Source organism: Camelus dromedarius, chromosome 15 (assembly GCF_036321535.1).
Source record: "Camelus dromedarius isolate mCamDro1 chromosome 15, mCamDro1.pat, whole genome shotgun sequence".
In the NCBI taxonomy this organism is placed as follows: domain Eukaryota; kingdom Metazoa; phylum Chordata; class Mammalia; order Artiodactyla; family Camelidae; genus Camelus; species Camelus dromedarius.
In genome coordinates, this window is record NC_087450.1 from 59903945 (window position 1) to 59930238 (window position 26294).

A 26294-nucleotide genomic window follows, 5' to 3' on the forward strand; every position below is an offset into this window, starting at 1 on the left:
CAGGGGCTGCACAAAATACGTGAAGGAGATTAAGAGATACAAACTTCCCCCGAGAAGGTAAGTAAGTCTGGGGATGTAATGTAACAGGGAATACAGTTCATACGACTGCAGCCGCTTTGGATGGGAGCTTTGCACGGTAGCTGGTCTTAATGTGACCATCACATGATGCATAAAAATTTTGACTCACTATGCTGTACACCCGAAACAATATAATAGTATATATTAATTATAACTTAATTTTAAAAAGCTGTTTTCCCAGCGGTGTAAGCTCCCCCTCCTGTCCACATCCAACCCTCACAACGTTTTTAATCTGCAAGCCAGCAGCCACCTAAGAATGTACAAAAGACAGAGCCAGACAGGATTTACAAAAGTAACCTGTATTCCAGCCAAAATAGCTTTAAAAAGAAATCCCTTCTAAAGGGGGGACAAACTACATAAGACGCAGTACACTTTAAAATATGTATTGAAATTACAAATCAAAATTTTCCATATGATTCCAAAGTACAAAACACAACATTAAAAGGCATTCAAACAGCTCTATTATACATCACAGTGTTAGTGGCACAAAAATGTACTGACATTTCAAAAACACAAATCAAACTTTTGTTGTTTTTTTTTTGTTGTTTTTACCACCACTTGTCAAATACGTAATGTATACATGTGCATGACTCATTCATGCATATTTTTATACAAGATTAAAATACACCCACGGTAAAATGAGCGCGGAATGAAGGAAAGGTCGGGTCCCCACCCCTTCCTGACGGCTGCCGGAATCGCAGAAGACAGGATTATGCAAACCACGGATGGGGGAGACCACGGGCTTCACACACCCAAAGGCAGGCTCTCCTGGTGAGGAGGCACGCATTCTCCTTCAATGCACCTCCTTCTTTCCCTCCAGCATTTTTGACAAGACCAGTCATAACTCTTTGTTTTGTTTATTTTTCATGAAGGTTTGAGAGTTAATGAGAAGGAATACACAAACTTTGGTATTTTTTTAAAAGAGACCTTCAGGAAGCTTTATACATGCAAAAGGTTTCCCTCGATGACTTCACTGCGATTTATACACACATACGGGGTGTTTATTAATAAGCGAGAGTCTGAGAAATACACAAAAAGCCACCCTGGTTCTTTCCAAGCCTCTGATTCTTAGAGATGACCGAGGGAAAGTGCCCTCTTCTTACCTGCTAAATAATTTTTAACCTTTGTGATGTAGGTGAGAAAGATAAAATCGTCCCGGAGTAATTTTTGCGTATCTGATAACCCCCTCCCCGTGGGCCATGCTCTAGTCAGGAGCTGGCCTGTCCTAAAACAGTCTGATGGAATAATACGCTGTGAAGAGAATTAGCTCCCCTTTAAAAAGGTGCCAGAGGTGGCAGGTCTTGGTTCCTCAGTCTGCGGCTACTGGAGGAAGCACTGGTTTGGACAGCGATTCGTCTATCGAAGGTTCTGTCTGTGCTCAAGTCCTAGGTCAGTCTCTGCCACGTGGACGTGTACAGTGATGCCCGTGATGATGGCAGAGCTTGGCTAAAGGATGCACGCCAGAGCCCGGCCTCGAGGGCAGGCACAGCCGGTGAGACCGCCCATGTGGTCAATTACCGAGGGACTAGGCCACCTACCGGTCAGCGTGCCCGCTGTCAGCACCCCACCCGGACAGCGGCAGAGTCGGCCATGGTCCCTCTCCGGGTTCCTTCTCCCCTCCCCCCTGGGATTTAGAGGCCTCGAACTGAATAGACAGACACATGCTTCCAGAGGGTCAGCGTGAAAACCATCTTTAAACGTGTCATCTTCAACGAAGACAAACCACGCTGAACAGCAGGAACAGGTCCATCTCCTCAGCATCAAGCCCCCAGGTCTTCCCGGGACTGACAGGCAGGTCAAAACCCAAAACACAGGCCATCTTCCCACGTCCCATTTACATCTTACATCAAGCCTGGTCCACATGCGTCCCCATGAACTAAGGGGATGGTAGTCCTCACGGAAAGAAAAGAAGTCAGATGGGGGGCACGCAGGTTTATGTGCAGATCTCAGTGTGGTCCCACTGGTGTCCTTCCAGGGAACGGACAGTCTTACTTTGTCATCACAGAATCCAACTGAGCACGCCGGGCCATGTGTGATGCAAAAACTCGGGGCAAGCAGGCGCTCCTTCAGCCTCGCCTGGCCCCAGAATCTCAGTGGTCCCTACCTGGGTCAAACCACGTGCTGTGAAGGTGTCGGGGTGAAGGCACAGAGACGGTCGGCGCTGTGATGTGCATGATTGCCCACGGACTCCTCCAGGAGCTGGACAGCCCCGCCACTAGGGATAAAGAGGTCTGAACTCTGGCCCAACGGATGCAAGCGTTCCAAAGGCTCTGGTTCCCGCCCTGCAGGAAGGGGTACCACTGTACGGACCCAGGCAGTGGGCAGCAGCGAATCCAGGCGGGATGGCCTGGGACAGGTGAAGGCCTGCCCTGTGGACCACTGGACATGGGCCACCAGCCTGCCGTCTTCCTTAGGAATTTTAAAAGACGCTGGGAGATACATGTACTCACAAATCACAAATGAGGTCTCCAGCCTGGGCCATCGACCTCACCTTCTGACCTCACAGGGCTGTGACTCTCTCTAGAAAAGCCATCCTCCCTCCATCACATCCTCTGCAGCAACAGGGACTCAGGGCCCGGGGGCCGTCCAGAAAGCTGGCCTCAGGCATGGTTTCCCTCAGTGGCCGAGTTTTTAAACTGCAACTATAAGGAAGACTTTTTGCACAAAATTTGGACACAGACTGGCTTCCTAAATGGCTTCAGTTTCAAGGGGAAGAGTGGGGTGACCCTGATTCTCCTAACCTATTAAGTGTGAAGAAATAGAGACATTTCTATACGGGCAGGTACACCAGGACCTGAGATGGATCCCCAAATGCAGACGTGGGAGACACAGAACAGCGCCACGCGGCACAAACGTGCCTGTAACGCAGAACTGAGGCAGAAGCCAGGCGCTGTTTTCACTTCACTCCTCTGTGGATGCTTAATAAGCTCTTCAAAAGTCCCACTGCAGCAGTACGTCTACCCCACTCCCCTTTGTACTAGTTTTAGAAGTCGCAAGTTGGATGCAATCATTTTGCCCTTTAAAAACCGTATTAAAGTCAACTTTCTGTAAAGAACGCACTTTCCCCGCTTTTCAAAGTCGACTGATGGAGAACCATGTGCCTAACTGAACCGGGCATCCCGTTGGCACGGTAACAGCCACACACAGCCTGTCCAAGGCCGAGAGGTTAAGACCCCAATCAACACAAATGAAATGGAAGTTGTTTTTCTTCCCCCCCCAGCAGAGGTGACATGGTGAGCAACTAGACTGGGGAGTGTGTAGGACAGACGATTTCTCCACAGTTACTCAGTCATTACAAAAACTGCGAAACCCAGAAGCTTCTCCCTCAGCCCCGGGGAGGCCCCGCCCCCCTGGCGTCAACATCACTGCTCGCTGGTAGCATCTGCGGGCGGAGACTGACGCTACAGGCCAACAAACCAAAGTGAGTCTCAACAGAGCTGTGTCCAAGTAAAACATTTAGCTTCTGAAGACATTAAAAAAAAATATTTGCGGATACCTGGATGAGAAGACAGGGAGCCCTGGGAGCTGAGCTGAATCACCAGAGAGAGAAAAACAAAAGGCAGATCTAAGGATGGAGATGTTTCTTTAAACACCCAGTATTCTCAAGGAGACGCAACGCTCCAGGAACCGCGTTTGTAGCAGTCCCACCACGGGCAGCATCCAAAAAGTCTACAAGTTTCAAGAAAAACGCAAAGAGCACATAAGGCTTTCTAAATCTCCTGGAAGGCGGCCGAGCCAGAAAGGCCATTTAACAACAGCTTCCCCCAAACGCACGTTTCAAGAAAGGCATAGGATGGTTTAGACGCACCTTGTTGATTTTTCACTTCTCAGTTGGAAAAAAAAAAAGATGCCTTCGAAAAAGGATTTTACTAAATGCCATTAGTAATAAAAAGAGCTGTCATAACCAGAGTGCTTTTCTCAAGTCAGAACACTCGGACTTGGTCTGCAGTGAGACGCAATCCTTAAAAGACTTCTTCTCTGGGCAACGTGGCGCCAGCGGGATGCCAAGGAGGAGACGGGCTACGTTGTGCACGAGAAGGCGCCGAAGCAGCCGCCGGCCGCCCCTGGTCTGCCACCACTGGGAGAAGACTGCCCGCGGTGCTCCGCACAGCACCTCCCCGCTCACGTCTGGAGAGACCGATTCTGTGGGGACGGGACATGCCCCACCCACGCCAGCCTCGCCCTCCCCATGCCTGGGTGATGGCGTCCCGGGCCTGGGCAAACGGTCTGACATTGGTCCCTGAAATCACGGCATCCGGCGTGACACTGAAGCTCGATGGGGCACATAAGGCAAGAAAGATGTTTGGTGAGCGGGGACGGCGGGTGGGGGCGGGGAGGACCGCGCTTCCCGGAGCAGGGTCTCGTCCCAGCGTCGTGCCTCCTCTAGGTGGGCAGCGGGTCGTCGTCGCCTTTGCTGCACTTGCACTTGCAGCAAAGGACAAACGGGGTGGCCAGGAGCAGGAAGGGCGAGGCCACCAAGAGCAGGAGCCCAAATCCAGCAAAAATGCCCACGACCTGCAGGAAGGAAGCAGAGGAGCGTGAGGTGGCTGCCTGTGGGCTCCACAGCTGAAGTACAGCCACACACCCACCCACTCACCCATCTATCTGTCCATCATCCACCCACTGACATCTACCTAGACCCGTCCGTCCGTCCCTCCATCCATTATACATGTAACATCCATGCATCTTTCCATATATCTATCATCTCTCCAGCCACCCACCCTTCCATCCATCCATCCATCCATCCATCCATCCATCATCTACCACCCATATCATCCATTCATCTCTCCATCTGTCCACCCATCCACCCATCCATTCCTTAATCTACCACCCATATCACCATCTGTCTGTTTATCCATCCACTCATCATCCATCCATCATCCATCCATCCATCTTCCACATATCCATCCATCCATCCATCATCCATGCATCATCCACTTGCCATCCTTCCATCCATCATCCAACCATCATCCACCCACCCATCCATCTACTCATATTTCCTTCCTTTCACTGCCTTCCATTTTTACCCCCTTCCCTTTTTTCCCTTTGTTTTCTTCCTTTCCCTTCTCCCTTCCCTCCTTCCATCTATGTACCCAAATATCCATCCAATTATACATCCAGTTAACCAACAAGCTGCCTCTGAGCCAAACGCCATACTAGGTGTTGCAAACACAGAGGCACATGAGATCTCGGCCCTCAACAATCACCCAGTCTGGTGGAAAGAGACCAAGATCAAAATGATAATAATGCATTTTACAAAAATTGCCATCAGGTTCCAGGGTATAAAGAGAGCCCCAGAGCCAGACACCTACATTTGCAGGTGGGTTTGCGATGAGAGATGGCTGAGATTATAAGGATGAGGAGGTGGGTGGCAAACAAGAAGGACTGGGATAAACCATTTCAGGTGGGAGAACAGAAAGGCACAAACACGGTGCATCAGGGAGTGACCAGACCTGCATTATTCCTGGAGTTTAAAACCCTACAATTACTGTCACACATTTTGATTTTGTTTAAAGACATAGGCTTACCCCTAGATACGACTAAATGCCAAAAGAGATGAGCCTCAGATGAGGACATGCTATCATCCAAGTCAGGCAGCGTGCACGGTCAAAGAAGCAGCGGGTCGCTCTGTAGCTGGTCCCCTCCACCCTCCACTGGAGCCCAGACCCGGAATCTGAAGGTGGAGTTAGCCCGCCACCTGGTGTTCAGAGCCATAAACACACGAACCTGCGGGGCTCCTGGTTCTAATTCTGACTCGGTGTGTGTTCCCCTCTCACTGGGCTTCAGTTTTTTCATTTATAAAATAAACAAATGAAGTAAAAGACCTCGGAGGGCTGTTATCAGTTCCGGAATACGACGCAGTGTGACAGCATCACATCCGTGTGCATTAAAGTACACCCTGACAGATTTTCCTGAAAACCATCACACACGCACAACTACCTTGTTGATAAATTAGATGGTGCTGACGCTAAGAATCCATGTTTTCTGCCGGGCTGGCTAAGTCCATCTTTCTGAACGTAACGTCGACAGGGGAACTATCTGTGCTTCTACTATCTCACTCTGCCTCGCAAGCCTATGAGCTCCCCTGAAACTGGCAGTGAAACAGGCTTGATCATAGTTTAGTGACGATTAATATTTGCTGGGAGGAGGAAGCCAGGAGGCAGCAGCTGCCACAGGAGCCAGGACAAGAAAACAGGGCTCAGCCCCTTCCTCCTGACCCACCCGGAGAAAGTTCCCGTGTGTAGGAAGCAGCTGAAGGAGCAAGGATGCTGTTCCTCCAGGACCATCCACTTTGCAGAGGGAGCTGCAAGCCAGTCATGGGAAAAAACAACTGACCGACACTCTTGCATCCAAGTGCAAGCTCAAAAGCATCCTTCTGCCTCAGGCGCGGGCCCAGGGCGAAGTAAGTCCCAGCTGCCAAGGACAGATTTTCTGTCATCCGAGATGAGACACAAGTGTTCAAGAAGGGAAAGCGGGAATCACAGTAACGTGATGAGAGTCAGAAGACGTGTTCAAAGTCGGGGGGCGTGGGAGGGAGCGCCCCCCTCTGATCGGGAGAGACTTTGTGGAGGATGTGACCCCTGAGCTTGGCTGTCAGTGGTGCAGAATTTGGACGTGCCAGGCTGGGCATGGACCCGATCAGTGGAGGAAGGAGCGGGAGATGAGGACCAGGACAACGGCAGGGCCACAGCCCAGGGGCCGGGGAGAGCAACGCAGCACAGCTGGGAGCTTCCGTGCTGGAGGCCAGCGAGTGAGGAGGAGAGACGGGTAGGGGGCTGCAGAGATCCACAGTCAGGCCACCGAGCCAGGGTCCTGCCCGCCGCCCCGGGGAACCTGGACGTCAGAGCCCACCGCGACTCCTGGGCGCTCTGTGCACACGCAACACAGCTTTCCTGGGTGAATGGATGGAAGCTCAGAGGCTGCCATAACCACAAAGTGAAGCTCCGCTCACAGGCCGATGATGAACACCCCAGCAAGAAGCCCGTCCCGGGGCTGAGGGAACAGAGGGCACCGAGCTGACGGAAAACCAGGAGACACGTGGGAAATGCAGACTTTCTAAGCTTCCGCGTTGACGCTTTACCGCTAGAAACAGACGACGAGGATGCAAGTTCCTTCCGGTAACGGGCATTCTGCATCTTGTGTCGGGGGCGGTTCTAACTGTCAAAACCAAAGGTTTAAGGGCAAGTCGGAGTTTTAATTGTTTGCACACGAGGTCTGCTCTGGGTGCGGCTGGTCCCCCAGGGAGTCCCTGGCCTCTGGCCTCTGCTTGTCAGCTTCTCCGCCACACACGCTGCTAGTGAGTGTGACTCCTTCACTGTCCTTCTGACGCTGCTCACTCCGCTTTCACCATTCATCCCAAATCCAACACTAACGCATGGACGTCCCCGGCCACTTTGTCTACAACCCTGCGTGTCTCGGGGGCTCCTCGCATCGCAGGAAAGCGACCCCACACCTGTGCACCTCTGTTCCATTCCACCAGAACCGAGAGGGGCCTGAGATCAGGGCTGCTTCCTTCGTCCACGTGGCCCCCAGGCATGGCTCAGAGCGGGCACGGAGCAGGTGTCCTGCAGGTGCGGACCCACCGAGGATGCCGCAAGGAGTGGTGGGAGGTGCTCCCGGCGCCCTCCTCAACAACAGTGGAGGCCCCGGACCCCCGTCCCGGTTTCTGCATTTCCCAAGGGCCAGTTCTCTAAAGGACTGTTACCGGGAGCTCAGTGCTACCCAGGACCCCCAGGAACACGTGACTCACCCCCAGGAAACAAACAGGCACGGGGACGAGGTGTGACACCTGGCCCACATTATCAGCCAGGGTGACAGTTCTCGCCTGGCTCTCACGCCCTCCTGGGGAGCTTGCCCGTGGCCCCAGCCACCATGCTGGTAGGAGGCTCAGGCCACGCAGAGAGACACATGTTGGAGACCCAGACAGCTCCTTGTCTGGACATGGGGCCTTTGTAGCGATCATTAAGTTAAAATGACATTACTAGGATGGGCCCTGATCCATTCTGACTAGTGTCTTTATCGAAAGGGAAGTCTGGACACAGAGCAGGTGCACAGAGGAAGGTGAGGGCTGGAGAGATGCGTCTGTGAGCTGAGGGCAAGGACAGCTGGGACCCGCCAGGAGCTGGAAGAGGCAGGTTTCCAGGGGAGCGCAGTCCTGCCCACACCTTGACTTCAGACTCCTGGCCGCCACAACTGTGAGGGAGTCTGCTCCTGTTGTCTGGGGTACAGGGCAGAGATGGGGGGCTGAGCCCTGGAGCGGGCCGTGCTGGCCAGGAGGACAAAATAAAACGCAGCTCAAATCGACTCTCCACCCCAAGGTTTGCAAACTGGCCCCTGGGCCAAGTCAGGTCCACAATGAGTTTTGTTTGGTTTTCTTCTGACAACTTTATGGGCCTATAACCCATGTGCCTGACAACTCGCCCGTTTACGGTGCACAGTCTGATGGTTTTCAGTGCGCTTAGAGCTGTATGCTACCACCTGACTTTGATGGGTGTTCCTGGAGTGCAGCCACGGGCCTTGGTAGACACAGTGTCCGCGGCGGCGGCTTCCCTGCCAGGCAGCGGGGAGCGCACGGCCTGCGGCGCCCCACCCATGGGCGAGGACCTCAGCCGCCTGGCCACGCGGTCGGTCGGCAGTGAGGCTCCTCCAGGAAGCACAGTCGCAGGTGAGCTCTTTCTGTTCCTACAGACTACCTGGGACTCAGTTCCTGTGCCTCCCAGACAGGGCGACTGTCCCCCTCAGGGCCTGGTGAGACGTGCTGAGAATGTGGTCAAGGCTCCCCACAGCACCCAGGAGCTCGCACACACCCGAGGCCAACCAGCTGCCCCCTCCGTGGCATCCCAACGCACCCAGAGCACACCCCGGACGTCGTGCCTACGGGGTCCACGCTGATCACCTCTGACCACTTCCGCCTCCCCTGTTCTGTCCACACAGACATTCACACCACAGTTCTGCCGGTCAGCCCATCCCCATCCCCCTGCCTGGATTCCCCGCCTCTGCTGGACGGTCCCCTCTGCCCTATCCCACCGACGCCCACGGCCGGCCCTCCATCACTCAGTGCTTGGCCACAGACACCACCTCCAGGTCACACAATCTGGAAGGTCCCTCCTCAATCACATCTCCTCTGGAGCTGAAGTCTCGCCATGCTCAGGCTGCTGCTTTATCATCGGTCCCGGGGTGGCAGGTGGGTTCCATGAGAGAAGGACGCACCTGTCTTATTCACCAGAATATTTCTAGCTCCTACAACAGCGCCAGGCACACAGTGGGAGGTTAAAGCGTTTTGAAAGTGGGAATAACCCCACCGGCTACACGGACATTGCTGCCCAGGGGTTTCCCTTCTCTGCCTGTCATGCTTCCCTGGGACTAACTCGCTCACCCCGTGCCCCATGGAAAGCCCTTCCTCAAAGGCTGCATGAGGGGCGACTACAAGCGGCTCACTGCCAAGATCACAGGTGGGTGCAAGCAGCCGGAAGTCTGACGCCGAGGACCCATCGCATGCTAAACGCGGTCCACACTCACTCCAAGGTTGGGCCAGGCCCACCGTGAGCACCACCTCAGTCCGGAGAAAACCCGGTAGGAACTCCACTCACTAGCTCTGTTTTCTGTGTAACAGATCCTTGATCAACCGGCAAGCATTCCAGAAACCACGCACAGATGTGCTGGCTCCTCTCTCCCCAAGACCAAAGTTCCAGGTGAGCAAGTCCTACCTGCGTCCGATGCCAGATGACAGACGCCCTGGAGTGGCCCAGCTTGTTCCTGCAGGGGCCTTTGTCGTAATGGATCAGGAGGAAGTCATCCTGGGAAAGAAGACGAGAACAGAGGTGGACGGGAGATTCCTCTCCGTTTAGTGAACAGACCTGCCTGGTCCCAGGTTTTTTTTTCTAATGCTCCAAATAGGGATGTGAGAAACACAGGAGGACAACACAGGGGGAGTGTCCACTCGCCAGGGGGCTGCTGTCCCCTAGGCCCCCGCGGACCCCCAGGGCCTCCATCCTCCATGGAGCACCCCAGGCGGACGGCTCCAGGCCACTAGAGGGAGCCCGCTCCCGGCCTCAGGCTCTGCCCAAGCTCAGCTCCCCTGGGCTCAGGGCGGCTCCAGATTTTGCAGCAAAGAGCGAATCTGCCCACTCAGGGCCTCTAACAAGTAGGTCAGAGGCTCCTGTTTCTCCACAGCCGCCCTGGCCGTGCTACGCTTCCCTCCCCGGAGGCCCCGGCCCGCACCTCCCTGCCGCCCTGGCGGGGCTGCTGGGGAATGAGATGACTTCCTTCACGTCTGGTCCGCCCTCCTCCGCTAGTGCCAGACTTCTCGCCCGGGAAGCGCTTCCTCTCAGCTCAGACCATGAAAATGCTCTCAGTGCTCAGGCGCTGGCCGGAGACCAGCCCCCACCTCCACCCCTCCAGCTGTCCTGACTCTCACAGCAACGACCTGCCCCCAGCCCGTGTCCCCCGCACCCCAACCCAGGGTCTCCACCCACCTTCCCACGATGGCCTCACGGGGCTTTCAGGCTCTCGGGGCCCCCAGCCGACGTCAGCCTCTGTCACCAGGGCCCTGGCTCAGGGCCTGGCACCCAAACCCGGACTGAGGGGCGGGAATGGCTTTTCTGTACAAAACCCTCTGCTCCTCCGTGAACTGGAGGTGCCCTTTTCTCTCCAATAGTCCATAAACAGCACAAAGGAGAGGCCGAGGCTCTTTACTCATTTAACCGCAGGTGCAGGCAGAGTCTTCCAGAGAAAAGGGTAACACGCACAGGGCCCGGGGGTCCGAGGGCGGGGAGTCAGCCCTCCCAGAGCCAGGCAGAGCCGGCACGTGGCGTCGCCCGGCCTGTAGGGCAGCGCCGCTGGGCGGATGCGGCCGGCCCGCCTTCCTCTCAAATGGTTTCCGGGGTCGGCCTCCTGGAGCCTGAATGCACACGGGGGCATCGTGAAACGCCAGCTTTTGGGGGGACAAAAAGCACAAAGTCTTCAAGGGAGGTGGGAAGGCCCAGCCTGCCTCTCCCCCGGTCCCAGACCCTCATCTGGCCCAGGGAGCACGGGCCTGGATGGACGCAGGTCTCTCCTGGCCGGACCTCATCTTCTCTGAAGCTGTCCTGCTGACTTCCGTCCACTGAGACCTCTCTCCTCCTTGAGATCCTGGTTGTATTTTCTTTCACCCACATCGGCTGAGATGAACTTTTTGTTCGCAGTCCCACTCTTCCCGGCTGCCTCTCGCACAGTCTGCCTCTGGAGCTCTCGGAGAGTCTTTGGATTTGTTTCCCGAAACACAGGCTGAATCATGTCGGCTGCCCAGTTGAAAAGCCTTCAGCAACCTCCACCAGCAAAGCTGGGCACTGCCGGCTGCATGGCTGTGTGAAACGCAGATCCTGACTCGGGGTCCAGGAAGGGGCGCAGGTTCCAGACGCCCCACGTGGTCCTGATCAACTCGCTGCTGGACCTGCGCTGGGCAGGCGTGAGCACAGAGGCCCGTGTCAGGGCCCCCACCTCAGCCAGGCCGGGGCCATGGATGGCCATGCCCTTTCTCGCCATGTCCTGTGCCCTGGAAGCAGCCCACCCCGCACACTCTGCTCTCTGCCTGGTCACCTACCTCTGCACCAGCTGGGCCCGAGCCCCAGCCTTCCGGGACCCCGGGACCCACTCCGGAGAGGCTGTCAGGGACTCCACATCCATCGTCCTGAGGCACTGCTCACAAGGACCTATCACCTAGTAGCAATAAAGCTTCTCAGCCGGGAGGTCACCAGCTCCTCAAGGTCACGGGCTTTGCGGGCCTCATCCCGGCAGCCCGGCCTCCAGGCAGAGCGGAGCTGCCGACACTCACGGCACACTTCCTGAACAGAACAAAGGCTCTCTTCCTGACAAAAGCACCCTGAGACACTTTGACAATATAGAAATGATTTCATCGTGACCTGAAGTTCATGGTGAAGCCCTTGGGTGGAAAGAACTACGGACGGCAGGGCCTGCCGGGAACGCAGGTGCGCGGCTGAGACAGCGAGCGTTTCCTGCACGTAGTTCCCAGAAGCCTCATCAAGCTCCCGGGAGGGGAGCAGGAGCAATGGAGCTGGCTCTGGAGGGCGTGCTGGGCCAGATGCGCGGAGGTAAGAACGGATTCCTCAGAGCGGCTCCACTAGGGATCCGTCAGGGCTTCCTGTCCGACTCTTGGCCTGGTCCAGCCCAAGCTGCTGGGTTTTAGAGTCTGAAAGACCAGAGAGTGGAAGCTGGGTCCGTTCCTCACCCTTCGGTGCTTTGGGGAAAGATTGTTAACCTTCCTGGACTTTTTTTTTTTTTTTTTTAATTTTATTTTTGGGAGGAGGAGGTAATTAGGTATTTATTTATTTATTTTAATGGAGGTCCTGGGGACTGAACCCAGGACCTCGTGCAGGCTAAGCACATGCTCTACCACTGAGCCATCCCCTCCCCGCTGGACTTACTCTTTAAAAAAGGACATGAGCACTCCAACTCTCACGGGAAGAGGGCGCATATTAAATAACAGAGGTGCGCGGGGCAAAGCACAGAGGCTGGAGCATCACCATGACTTCATAAACGGGAATTACTTTCCCCCAAAAATAAAAGAACGTGTGTGGGGCCCTTGCAGCAGGTGCAGCAGAGAAGCGGGAGAGAGTCCTGGGCGGGGGACACGGCTCCGTGGCAGAGCACATGCCCAGCATGCAGGACGCCCTGGGTTCACTCCCCAGCACCTCCTCTAACGTAAACAAACAAGCAAGCCTGATTCCCTTCTCCCTGAAAACAAACAAACAACCCACCCCCCAAAAAAGAGAGCCCTGGGCCTCACCAGTGAGGACTGGGGACGGGGCCAGGTGTGGAGGGCGGGAGAAAGAACAAGGAGGGACGGGGACACCCTAAGATGATGGTAACTCCTTGAGCTGCACGCGAGGCAGAGGTCACACTTGAGGAGGAAACTTCCCGAGAGGCACGAAGAGGGACGGGCGAGGCCCACCTCCAGCTCAGAAGCTCTGCTGCTTCTGACGTGCGTTCACGCACTTGTCTGAAGTCACGGCTGCTGTCCCTGGTCAACCGCCCAGAGCAGACGCCCTGCCCTGCAGGGTCGGCTTTCTGCGGCCACCGGGTCACTTTACAGCAGCTCGTCACCCGCAGAGAAAAGCAGACACTCTTGGCCACGAGGACGCCGACCTTCAGGAGGAAACTGCCCTGCGGTGCCTCTGTCCTTAGTCCGGGCGGAGCCGGAACACAAAGGGGTCTCTGGCCCGCGGGAACCAGGCTTTAGAACAGAGTCAGACGGACAGATGGATAGACAGATGGATGGACAGGGACCAGAGAGAGAACAGCTTTGCACTCAAAGGGTACAGACCACGGGGCTGGCCTCCCACCCCCGTCACTCAAGGGAACAGGGGAGGTCACAGCAGAAGCAGTGCTCCCGCCAGAAGCCAAACTTCTGGTCAGTCCATTTCTGATTCTCCCCAGAAAGAATCTACAAGGAGACTTGGTAACGCTGCTAAGGCTGGCATTTCACTTCCTTCCCCCTTTAGGAAAAGTTGATAAGGAGTAAGAAGTTGCAGGCCAGACATTAGACAGTGTAATGTAATCTAATGATCAGCTTTCAAAATAAAAAAAAAATACAGTACATGTGAAATTACATATTTTATATATATGCACATATATATAGACTACACGCCTGCCATGTGAAGAGGCTATGTGTACAGCCTACACGCAGGTAATTATATATATGATTTATAGAGACTCTGAAGGACCTGAAGACTTTAATGTATGAGACATTCTCAACATCCCTTTCTCACCACAAAAAGTCAGGGAATGAAAACTTGTTTGGTTTTAAGCGAAAGAAAATTAATCTTGCCAAACTGATCTCTTAAACTTGCCTAGGGGAAGGAAGATGAAGGTAATTAGTAATTAAAAGTTTCTGAAGGGACAAAGGATTTTCAAAAGGAAAACCCCAAAAGATGCAATCTATCTGGTATTTGTAAAGGTGGCCTTTACTTCCAGACCTGTCAGCTTATTTAAGACTCCATCTAATAGAGACATTTGTTTCCTTCTTAATCTCTAGGCCTGTCCTCTGTAAAGTGCTTGCACTTTGCAAACCATTAGGGATTCTTTCTCCTTCACCTGCGCGGCCCAAGCAGGCCCTCCTCAGCTGCGCCGCGCTAAGGTGACTCGCTCTGCGACAGCCCCTTGGTAGGGAGACTCCCTCAGAAGCGGTGCTTTGACTTTACAGCAGTCCTCAGACAGGTGAGCCCCTATCAGGGTAAATGTGGGTCTGTTCTGACTCCCCTTTAATTAGGTCTCAATGGCTTCACACTCCTACGAGAAGAGCTGGGCACACCATGCCTGCTGTCCAGACAGACTCGTGTAAATCCATCCCTTTGTGATGACCCGTGACTCGCCTGGCTCTGCCTGTCACTGACCACCATGACTTTCACAGATGGTTAGTTCTGCTACTTGACTATAGCTTCAGAAACTGATGTACAAATAAACTCTTCTAAAGGCAACTCATAATGTCATCATTTTGGCAAGATGCCCACTCCCGAGACGGGCGAGAAAATGGAACAGGAAGCTAAAAGGAGTTCGTTTGCATTGGGCCTAGAAGCTCCAGAAAAAGGCAGGTGATCGGAGAGGGGAGGGCCAGGCACCACCAGCAGGGACTCTGCGTGTGCAGAGACAGCGTGGGGTACCCCGGGGAGAAGGCGGCCGTGTGAGGCCAGCAACTTCCATTCTGCCAGACAGTAGAGGGCTCATGTGTCCTTGTGCCCTGCAGGTGACGTGAGCTTCACCGCAGCAGCTGCCCCGTGCCCGGCATCCGCAGCGCGGTCTCCTGCCTCTGTCATCCTTGCTGTTCCACGAACGGTCCCTTCTCTGGACCATCTGTGTTCCCCCCAGATTCCTGTGTTGCAACCTGCAACATGATGGTCTTCGGAGGTGGGACCTTCAGGAGGTGACTGGATTCAGATGAGGTCTTGGGGTTGCGGCCCGCGTGATGAGATCAAGGTCCTCACGTGAAGAGGAAGACAGTCCAGAGCGTCCTCGCCCCGGCAGGTGAGGCCACAGCGAGAAGGCGGCCGTCTGTGCGCCAGAGGAGGGGCTCGTGGGAACCCGCCACACAGCGCAGACCTCAGCTGTCCGGTGTCCGGGACTGTGCGATCCAGGTCTGCAGTTCCAGCTCCCGGGTCTGCACTGTTATTCTGTCACAGCAGCCTGAGCTAAGACGTCCCCACTGACCAAACCTAAGATCCTGAGATCCCATCCACCCCTTGACGCCCAGGCGGACCCTTCACTCCCAGAACCCCGGCCCGAAGTCCCATCCTCAGATACCGCCGCAGCCTGTGAGCGAGTAATTCCACAAGTACAGAATAAACACGTTCCTCCTGTAGCACGGGAACACCCCCTCGGCCACCGGGAAGTGGAGGCGCCCGCCTCCCAGCCAGCCCGGCCCACAGCCGCGGCGTGTACTCACGTCCAGGGACTCCAGGCAGTACCAGCAGAAGGCGTGTTTGCAGTTCTTACACATCATCTGGGCGCAGCCTTCGTCCCGCTCGATGTGCACCTTGCACCTGGGGCAGCGCTTGATGGGCGCGTCGTCCCCCTCCAGCTTGAAGGCAGAGCTGCTGTGGGAGAGACTCCGTCAGGGCTTCGCTTCGAGGGGCCTGGGAGGGGCCTGCCTGCACCGGCTACGCTGGGCGCATTAGCCGCACTAGCGCGGCTGAGGTCGCGTGTTACTCAATGAAAAGTCGAAAGCAAAGAATCTCAATCACCAAAAACCTGTGAATCAGCCAGTCTGACTTGGGGGGGGGGAATCTAAAATCTACATTTAGATATGCAAAGGAAATAGGGCAAAAGGCTTACAGTGGAGATCTCTGAGTAGTGGGATTATGGCCAAATCTTATGTCCTCATTCATATATTTGTATGCTTTCCAAAGAGTTGATAGTAAATTATATGTTCTTTGCTATTATCAGAAAAGAAATGTTAACACACACACACACACACATAAACACGTACCAATCGCTCAGTAAGACCTACTTGGCTTGTCTTTACGAAATCATTTTCCCGAGACGTCTGGGCAGGCCCCACTGTGGTGAGCATGATGGGATTTAAGCCTGGGGTCAAGCACCGGTGCGCACCGGCGTGGAGCAGCCTCTCTGGGCCTCAGCCTCCCCGTCAGTGGGAGCCTGAAGGACGGTTCGGATGAAGAGCGCAGGGCAGTACCAGGCATGAGCCGAGTGCCAAATAAACGGTAGCAGTGATTCTCTGTGGCTCATGAAATGGTGACCAAGGCACCGTTTTAGGTATGCCTGCAGAAGGACGTCCATCTCATGCTGTTAATTCTAAAGAGACAGCTAAAAATGTGCATGGAATCGTCTGAAAGAAGCAGCAGTGAAGGGCAGTTATTGCTAATTATGGGGCACATTTGCTATGTTGTTTGAACTCACTGCATCCACTCAGTGTCCCCAGGAGAAAAATGACTTCCCATTGGGGTGAGCAGGCTTTTCAGAACCTAATGCGTTCACGAGTACAAATTCACTGCGGTTGCCCCAACTCTGGCGTTTCGAGTGCATTCGGGCTGAAGGACCTTCCACAAGCGCCACAGTGAACGGAAGGGTTAGACCCAGCACCCTTTACACGCGTCGTCTGAGCACTAGAGGGCTTCCCGCCGACCACACCCCCGGGGTTCCCGGAGTGCCAGGCTCCAGCCCGCGAGGCGTGTGCCCCAGCTCAGCGGGGCTCTGTTTCGCTCCCTGGCACAAGGTGACCGGTTAAGATGCGCTGCAGGGAAGCAGTGCGGCCTCGGAGTTGGGGCGTCTGGAGGCAGACATGCGGGTCCAGGCCGTGCTGTGTGCATACTGTCAGCCTCCGTGTCCCCAGACACAAGGCAAACCGCGCCCAGCTCAGAGGGGTATGAAAACAGCAGACACCAGCGCGTGCACAGGAATCACTCCCTAAGTGCTGGTCCTGGTTGATGCTGTTACTGAAAGATTGTAAAACTGTCTCTTGCTCAAAACCACCTCTAATTTAGCAGCAAATGACAGGTCAGACTGGCTGCACAGAATGTGATTTACAAGTCGGGGTTGTCACAACCCATACAAGGTGTCTCCACGGGGAAGGGCACAAGTCCACTCCCCTACAGACACAAGCCACGTCCCCCTGAAAGGAGTCTGACCTCTAACAAGAGCCGAAGTCGGGAGGCACCAGGCCCGTGACTGAGGCCAACTATCGGGTTAGATAACATCGTTGTGGTTCGAAAGCCAGGTGGGACCTTAAAATAAGGAAACCAATTTTCCCACATGACTCACAAGCTAATTTTGAAGGAAAGGCCATGAGCAGATGCAGCGGCAGTGGACAGTGAAAAGCGTCTGTCAGGGAGACTTTTCAAGCAGAGACAGTTAAAATATGGAAGTTCTGGTGCACTGCAGCATGAAATGTATATGGTAGAGACGATGGTTTTTAAACACTTTCTGGTACCTGGATTAAATTTCAAATGATGATTAGTAACAACTCTGTCAGCTCAAATTTGTGAAGGCAGGTAGGAGTCCTTTGACCATTTCATCACAACCTACAGGTTCTAACGCTTTAAGGAGCAAACACACAACAGAAATGCATGAAGCTGGTCAGCTGAAGGGTGGAAACGGAGTTTAAGGGAAGATTTAACTTAGAGGGAAAACACTTACTATATGATACTAGCTGAGGGTGCGCTCAGTTAGTTATAAGTGACACTGGACAGTCAGCCTCGGGACCAGGGAGACAAGAGGGAGTGGTGAGGACTGTGGCAAAGTAAAGGTGCAAAAGGCCCTTCTAAAGAGGGGGCTGCTGCCAGCTCCAGCCGACTGTCTGCAGGTGGGAACGCAGCTCCGTGCAGCTGGATAAGCTAGAAATTCAGGATCTTATGCCAAATCTTTTGTTTTTAAATTTTCACAAAATGAGATTTGTGAACTTGTATAGAAATTGCCCTTCTGTTTCTTAGCACACAACCTGATTTTTTTTTCATTTTGTTTGTTCTTGTTCTTTCTGAGGTGCATCACGGATGATTTAACCACGCGTACGTTATGACATAACTGCCGCCCTTGAGCAAGGACCTACATGAGACCAGGACACCTCGGATGAAGAAATACTAACTCCCTAGGCACCCAGCACTTAAGGTTTTATGGGTCCCTCCACTGTCCCACCCAGGAATGGGACACTGGCTCTTTCTGACTCCTAGTTTCCCTGTTTCTCAGCCCCTCCCTTGCTTCACGGGGGCTCCCCTTAGCAGTACCCTGACTGCTTCACAAGTGCATGGCCCCCGCCTGCCCCCTCAGTGCTCCTGCCCCCGCCTGGAAACCCAGCCCTCCCAGTTATGTGTGACCCGACACACGGAGTGTGGTTCTTCTCGCAAATTATGAAGGATCAAGACCCTGAGTATAAGTTAAGTGATCATTCTAGCATTTGAGCGCCTGCTGTATGCCCAGATCTGGGGTGTCAGTGTTCAAACACAGGAGCTCAGCCTAGTGGAGGAACCGGACACATAAACGCATGAACTAACACCCCACCAGGCTGGTGTTGTCATCAACACAGGTGATCTCCAGCGGGACACAGAGGGTGGGTCACCAGCCCTGCCCTGGGAACTGGGAAGCTCGACAAAGCGGGGGGACGTGAGCCATGTCTTCAAGGGCAAGGAGTCTCCAGGGAAAGCAGGAGGGCAGAGAAGGGACATTCCAGGCACAGGCACAAAGCGGGAACGAGAGGGAACAGGGATGTGTCCCGAGGTCGCCAAGAAGGTCCCTGTGCACAGGCTGAGCTGCGGGGAGTTGGGCGGGGGCAGCAGGATGCGGGCAGAGGAGACAGGCTGCTGCGGGCGGCCCTTTGGGTGGGTGGTGGGAGGTCCTTTTCCAGGAATGTGACCTCAACAGGCGCTGGGACACCTCCGTCTAATTGAGCCAGACGCCCTGCAGATATCGTAGGACAAAAAAACTGAGTATTACCAATTTCTTACAGCTCAACCTACCAAATTTCAAGGCACCCAGAAGGATGCGCAGCGTTCACCTGGGCATCCGGTCTGAGGGTCTGGCAGGGAGACGGGGGGCACAGTTGCTTCAGTGACTTCCCACAGCCTTCCTGACAGGTCCCCACCTGGCCTCAGGCCCCCGGGACCTGCGTCTGGCGATCCTTCTTGTGTTCTAACCACTGCCCGCCTCCCCGGGTTCCTGCTCCTGCACCCCGATTCCAGATCACCTTCAACAGCCTTGGAAAACTCCACGCATCACAGGACTTACACCTGTGCATAGTAACTGACCGTTCGTACGTGGGTCTTTCTCGATAGGCAGAGCGCACCCGGCTTCTTACGTATCTTTATGTTTCCAGAGCCTTGTACAGTGCCAGGCACATAATCAGTTCTCAAAAATAAATAACAAACAAACCAACCCAGGTCTGAATGAAGCTCAAGAGGAGAGCGTCTGCTGAGGCGGACGGAGGCACCTTTGGGGGAAGCCTGCTTCCTCTCCAGCCCTCAGCCCCGCCTCCGCGGCAGCCTGGGCGCCGAGCGTACCTGGTCTCCCCGGGAAGGAAGGTGACTGGCATGGTCTCAGGGCAGCCTTGGCCGGGGTGCCAGCTGGCTTTGCAGGCGGAGCAGAATTCCGTGTCGCAGGCTTTGCACTGCACCAGCTGCGGGGTCTGCAGCCCCATCTCCTGCAGCTGGCACACGGCCTGGCAGGTGGATGCTGGGCACCAAGTCCGGCACGGGTCCAGGAGCACCTCTGGCACAAGGAGAAAAAACGGGCAGGTCAGACTCTGCAGGACAGAGGGTCTGGCGGGCTTCGGACTGACGGTCATGCGGGCGCACGGCTTCACATACTTAAGGGAGAACAGACCATCCAGACCAGACAAAGGACACTTGTGGGGACCTGGGGCCGCTGGGCTCTTTCCTCTGCTCCAGCCAGTCCCCACTGCCCACCCCACCCAGGTCCCCAACAGCCCCCGAGTCCTTGCAGCTCGCGCGCCCGCATCCTGGAGGCCTGGCGGTCCAGGCACTGCCTCCTGCCTCCTCGCCTGCCTGCCCTGGGATGCAGCTCCGCTCAGTCGGGCCCGTCTGCAGGCCCGGAGCACCCCCACCGGGCCCGGGGTGGGGCAGCGGCGGGCGCTTCTAAATGTGCTTTAAGGGTGGAAAGAGAAGGACAGGGTGCCGGCTGTTCTCATCAAAGGTCTCTCCCGCCTACGACTGTCTCCCTCCCAAATTTAAATCTAAGCCCTGAACAGAGGACTGTGGGAAACTCATTCCTCAGCAGCAGGCTTTCCCTCTGAAGCGGGGCCTCCATTACTAAGAAGCCGGATTTAATGAAATTAGGAAGTTCATTCTGACTAACAGGATGCCCTGACACTCCCACGCCTTCACATCTGCCTTCACGTCTCGCGTTTCTTTGAACAACGGTCCCGAGCTGCCCTTCTCGTGAGCCTGGTTACTGGCTCCGTGGACCCTCTTCCATGACAGGATTCTCAATGCTGGGCCATGGGCGGGAGAGATGGACAGGAAACCCCACGGGTGCTGACGTGGCGCCAGACTGCAGTGGAGGCCAGAGGATCACGGGGTGTTCCAAGGGCGTCCAAGCTGGCCACTGAATCTACGCTGTTCAGCAGGGTTGCTCTCGAGAAGGAATCATCTGCACCGCACCGGGAACTTGGAAGCCATAAAAGATGCCGGCAGGCTTCTAGGCCCTGTGACAGCCAGGCTGGGTTGGCTCACCCACGTGGAGATGGGCTTTATAGGCACTGGGACCTCCAACAGGCTGGGGCTGTCACGGGCTGCCGGCGGGCCAGGCCACACCTCAACAGGCCCCATCAAAGGCGGAGTCAGACTCAGCCCTCTACCAACCAGCTCGAGTCAGGTACAACCTGACCAAAAGCCATCTCCTCATCTAGTCCAGGGGCTGACGGTGGCATCTCAGCCTTTGAGGGCCATGAGGACTCTGCCCAACTGCTCAGCCCTGCTGTCACGGCACAAAGGCAGCGTGTTGACCTGTAAATGACTGTTCTCATAAAACTTTATTTACAATGCCAGGCCGGGGGCCGGGCTGCCTGGCCCACTGGCCATGGTTGGCCAACTTCTGATCTAATCTCTTTTTAAGGCAAATTAATCAATAGCACAAAAGTATCAGAGTGGTGGGTCTGGCAGAAGGTTTAGAAGACTTGAGAATACAGAGTAAGTCTGGCATTCAGAAAAATCTGATACTTTTAAATTGATTTTCATGGTAGTAATCTAGAATCTTTCCCATGAGCCTAACGGAGAGTGAATGAGTAAAAGGAGTTCTTGTCCTGAGCCGAGAGTCACAGTGTTTGGTTTTCTGAGAATGTTCCTGGCTGTCACACCCGAGGAGGTGGTTTTGTGGGAAAATGCAGCTGTGGCCTCAGAGGTACACGTGTGGGGACAGCTCCCTGTGGCTCCCCGAGCTGAGTGGGCAGGAGAAAGGCGGAGGGGGGCTGCAGGGGCGGCCGGCGCACGGGGTCCTTCCAGGGCACTGGGAAGAGCCCAGCGTTGGGAGGAAACGCCAGAGGCCAGTCCCCCGGCTGTCCTGTGCCTTTTCCCTGGCAGTCCTCCCCCTCCGCCATCTGCTTCTGCTCCTCAGGGGTTTCTCTACTGGCCCTGCCTCCGGGCGGGTGTGCGAAGGGTGAGCCTGGCTGCACCCCAGCTTCAGCAGGGCCCCAGTGTGCTCGGCACCCCGGGACAGCTCTGCAGGATGTGGGCACTTGGCGTGCAAACAGGCGCGAGCCGTGCGGACACCCGCAGCGGGTCCGCTTCCTCGCCAGCTGGACAGGGAGTTTAGCACTGGTCCATCTGCACGCCTAAAGGGACAGCCCTGCCCAGCTGAGACCCTTCCCTTCCCACTCCCCCCCCCCACTTCCTTCTGCGCTGAGGAACCTGTGACATCAGGAAAGGACCAGCTTTCCCAAGGCCCCTTCCTGCCTTTCCCAGGCCCGGCTCCGTCACCCGTCCGCTCCTCCTAGAACAGCACGTGTAGCTGGTGGGCTGCCAACCGTGGGAGGCCCAATTATGCAGCGCAGGGCAGAGGAGACCTCGTTCAGGTCTCCACGGTAACGACCTAAACTGTATGACCTACGTCCTTGTGGAGCTGCGACGTGGCACCGCCCGTCCCCACGGGAGAGATCCCCCATGGGAGAGGCAGAGGGCAAAGCCTCCGCCCCACCCTTCTGCCAGCCCAGGACACCCTCCCCCAGCTGCCCGCACACATCCTCCCCCCCCCCACCATGAACAGAGCCCGGGCGGTGCTCGAGGACGTCTTTAAGACTCCACAGCATCACCCCGCTGCTGAATCCTGCCAGCTGGTGTGCAAGGCAGGACTCCGTCAAAAAGAAAATCCACACCGGGCAACACTGGAGTTTTCCTTTCCAGGATGTACGTTTGCACATCTATCTCTGCCTGCCTGTCTGTCTGTCTGTCACGTATGTATCTTATGCTACACATTAGGTACACTGTATCTTACACACTGTGATGTATTATAAGTATTGTATCTAGCATTCGTATATGCACATATTTGAATATATTTTCAAACAAGGCAGTGTTTCTGGGACACTAATCTTGGCTCCACCTCCCAAAGATCTATTCACAGTAGATGAATGAAGCAGGGCCCTAACAGCCCTATGTGTCAAACAGCCCAGGACTCTTTAAAAAAGGTCTTTTCTTTCTTAAGCACGGTTGTCCTTTGAGGAGCAAGTCAAAATATGCTTCACTGATCCTGTCTCACAATTTGCTCCGTGACTAACTGAAATCAATGGCTGTGCTTCAGCTCTAACATTTTAACATTTCTTTGGTCTCATTAAAGTCTGAGTCTATTTTGTGTTTTTTGTTGCTTTTAGCATAATGTTAGCAAAATGTTTTAAAGTGACGGGTTTGAGAGGTATTTTTTTAACCTAAGTCAAGTTGGCTTCATTATTATGCGAAAGAAAAAAAAAAAAAACCTTCTTTGACTAAAGCCAAAGTACTGAAGAAATAACAAGTTAAAATCATTAGGTAAGAACATTTACCCAGCTGCATTTTTAAATTCAATGTCATAGAAAGTTCATTTTCTTGTAACCCAAATAACAGCCAGATTCTGTCAAGATTCTCTCTGGAAAATGTTTTCAGAAGAGGCTCAAAGTCTCAGAAATCCAAATTAATCAATTTTATAGCTCCACACACTGACTCTCCTATCACACGGTATTATATTTCAGCTACAAACTGCCCCAAACCAAAAGATTTAGGGCATTTAAATAAATAAGCTCTTGAAAACAAATTCCAATGCCATAAAAAATCCTGTTTGATTTTTCTTTTTAAGTCGGCAATGCATTGCTTTTTTTTTTCCTGAGAAGTGAGCCTCAAGAGGAAATGCAGCTATCTTTAGCATTTCTTTTAAAAAAAAGAAAAAAAGAAAAAGAAAACTGAACATTCAGCTAAACCCAGAGTCTCTGGACCCTTTCCTCTGGTCTATTTCACATTCCATCCCTACCCTGAGGGGGTTTTCCTGTAAACACGCAGCCCAGGGTTGCACAGGGTTGCATGTCTGATAAATGCCAGACCCAGGGGAGGACTGAGAACCAGTCCGGGAATAGGGGAGGGTAGACTTCAGTGATCACAAAGCAAGCTGAAAATTTTAGAATCCAGATGGGGTATCTTCACAAAACTTCCCACAAGGAGCGTCATGTATGTGTGTCTGTTATTTTGCTTCCTTTCAGATGAGCCCACGGTCCAGAATGTATATGAAAACAAGGCCAGTCAGAATCCACAGACTCTTCCGACACCCTGCTCCTAGCACACTTGTGAGAGCAGAGAGAGAGACCTGTCCAGGACAGTCCTCGTGTGCCAGTGCTCTGTGAGGCCGTCTCGACCGTGACGTCTGCAGTGCTCTGTGCACCTGGAAAACCAGGTGCGGGGGGGCCCGGTCCACACCTCACCCCACCACCCACTAGAGATGGAGATCAGGGCGCATCAGTTAGCCTCTGCGGGTGTCAGGGTAATAGACTGTCGGGCTGTCATGAGACTTAGTGAGATATGGGCTCAGCACCGCCTGGTCTAGGCCTGCTCGGGTGGACAGAGAGGGTAGCGGACATGCAGTCAGGATGGTGGGCATTGTCCACCAAGCTTGGCCTGGGAACCTCCACCATGCCTTTGAGTCTTTCAAATTCTGTGAAGTCCTAAGAGCTAGTCCTCAAACTCTTAAGCCTCAACCTGGCTGATGAATAATCCCCAAGAGGGTCTCTTTAAACCAACCCCTAAGCCCAAATCCCAAACTCAACTTGTTTCATGCATCCTTCCTGCTACCCCGGGTCCCCAGCAGAGAGGCCTTCCAAACGTGGGCTCCGCAGAGAACTCGCATGACAGCCCGACTTCAGAAGCCTAGTTTACATCGTTGTTTTCACTTCTGCTGTAGCCAAATGATGTGCAATCATAGCCACCAAAAGCACCGCCCAGGGGACCCGGATTCTGTCACAGGAACTGGAACGAACTGACTCCTACACCGGGTCACCTACCTCTTTCAAATTGTAGCTTTTTGTATCTTTGCATAATTTCGGCTGCAACCATGCACTCAATCTAAGGGGAAAAAATAGAAGAAAGGAGTATGACTCTCTGAGGGCAAGAACGCCATGCCCAGTCACCCTGGGCAGACCCCACGACCCCCGATACCACACGTGAGCACTCAAACCCCACTTCTCCAGCGGCACGTGCCTCGTTCTCCTGCAGGTGGCCCTGCTTAGGGCAGGCAGCGTCTGGGCAGCTGATTGCAGTTTCTAATCCTTCTTTGATCAAGAGCTCCACATACTGTTTCAGGCACTGGGGGGAAAAAAAGAGAGAGAGAGAGAAAAAAAGAGAAGTATCTTTAAACATCTTTACTTCCTTAATTAAGGCTGAAGGAGCAGTGATGCATAAAAAAAATTTTTTTAAGTCAAATCAAGCACATTGTTCCAGTCTGGTTTTTGTATCTTTGCTGTGTAGCCATAGCAGCCCCCAAATTAGGGGTTTGATTCACTCAGCAAGTATTTGCGGGGTACCTCTTCTGCACCAGGACTAAAGATGTGGGTTGCGTCCCTGAGCACGACCTCAGCCAATGCCAGGCCAGTGAGCCCAAAGGGACGCACAGAGCCCGCAGGGGAGGCCGGGAAGCCGTGCCCCTCGAACGCAAAGCAGATGGCGGGCTCTGTACCCGGTCGTCTCCATTCCTCCACTTCATGTGCTCCTTAAGACATTCTTGCAGGAAAGGACGATCGTCCACATGTGAGAACTGGGTCACCACCAAGAAGGAACTTGCCAGCTGACCCAGACAGTAAGGGTGGAGCCCAGATCCCAGTGCAGCCTCGCCTGACTCAGAGATGCCCCTGCACGCCGCACGCAGGACCCAGGTGCACACACCCATCCTCCTTCAGCGACCCCTCACTCACCAGGCAAACGCGTACTCCCACCCTTCCCCACCTGGGGACACAGCTGAACACCTGAAGTAACTCAGACAGATCCGCGGGAGACACAAAGCGGAGTTCACGTGGCCAACTTCACTGCCCACCAGTCTTGGAAACCCTGTACTTCCTTGAAACGCACACAGTAAACAAAGGAAAGAAGAGTGATGGCCTTTCCCAGGTAAGCTCGCTCCCAAACCAGCCTGAGACAGACTCTGAAGTGCTCACGTCAGAACTCGAGGAGCACAGCAACCAGCCCTTCCCATGAAAGGCCAGCGAAGTAAAACATCCCACCAGCATCTCTAAGCCCAGTTTCAACCGCAGCCCCCGCACACACCGGGGTCATAGCACCAGCAGAATCACCCTGCTGTAGCCTGAGCGTCAGAACAACGCACCACGGAAAGCGCGTGAGCTGTTTGCCAAGGCTCTTCGGCCCCCAAGATGCACAGCCCGTCTCATTATAAGAACGCACAGCGGTCAGGAGTGAGTGAGCCGGCGCCAAGCACAAGTCTGCCCCTCTCTCTGCCAGCCTCGCTCTCCCGACCTGCAATTCAGGGAGGTTCTACAAATCGTGGGGTCCTACGAATGTTACACAAGAGGAAGAGTCTAGAAGACAACGTGGAAAATAGCGTACGCTCCACCTGTACATCACGACGTGATCTAAACGTGTAATTCTCACCACTCTAGCAAACCAGGATATTTCATTCACTAAAGGCTCTAGACAAAATTCCTTTAAAAACCAGAAACCAAGATCACCCTCAAACAGACCCATTTCCCATCACTTTGTCAGGAGCACTGAACAGACGCTCGGACTTCACGTGGCCCCTGC

The 26294-nt window shown here is 54.2% G+C and overlaps 1 protein-coding gene across 9 annotated transcripts in view; it reads right to left on the reverse strand.

The window, feature by feature from the left end:
* Window positions 1–361: 361 nt before the first annotated feature.
* Window positions 362–26294, reverse strand: part of RNF144A (ring finger protein 144A) — a 109400-nt gene continuing 83467 nt past the window's right edge. For 8 of the 9 annotated variants that reach the window (XM_010997943.3, XM_031466513.2, XM_064494748.1 and 5 more), the window contains 6 exons: window positions 24744–24848; window positions 24548–24608; window positions 19578–19785; window positions 15515–15665; window positions 9786–9875; window positions 362–4593 (listed from right to left, as the gene is read on the reverse strand). In XM_010997943.3, coding sequence (XP_010996245.1) covers window positions 4462–4593; window positions 9786–9875; window positions 15515–15665; window positions 19578–19785; window positions 24548–24608; window positions 24744–24848 — 747 coding nt within the window. In that variant the 3' untranslated portion in view covers window positions 362–4461. The remainder of the gene's footprint in view (window positions 4594–9785; window positions 9876–15514; window positions 15666–19577; window positions 19786–24547; window positions 24609–24743; window positions 24849–26294) is intronic. The other variant, XM_031466511.2, reaches the window with a different exon arrangement.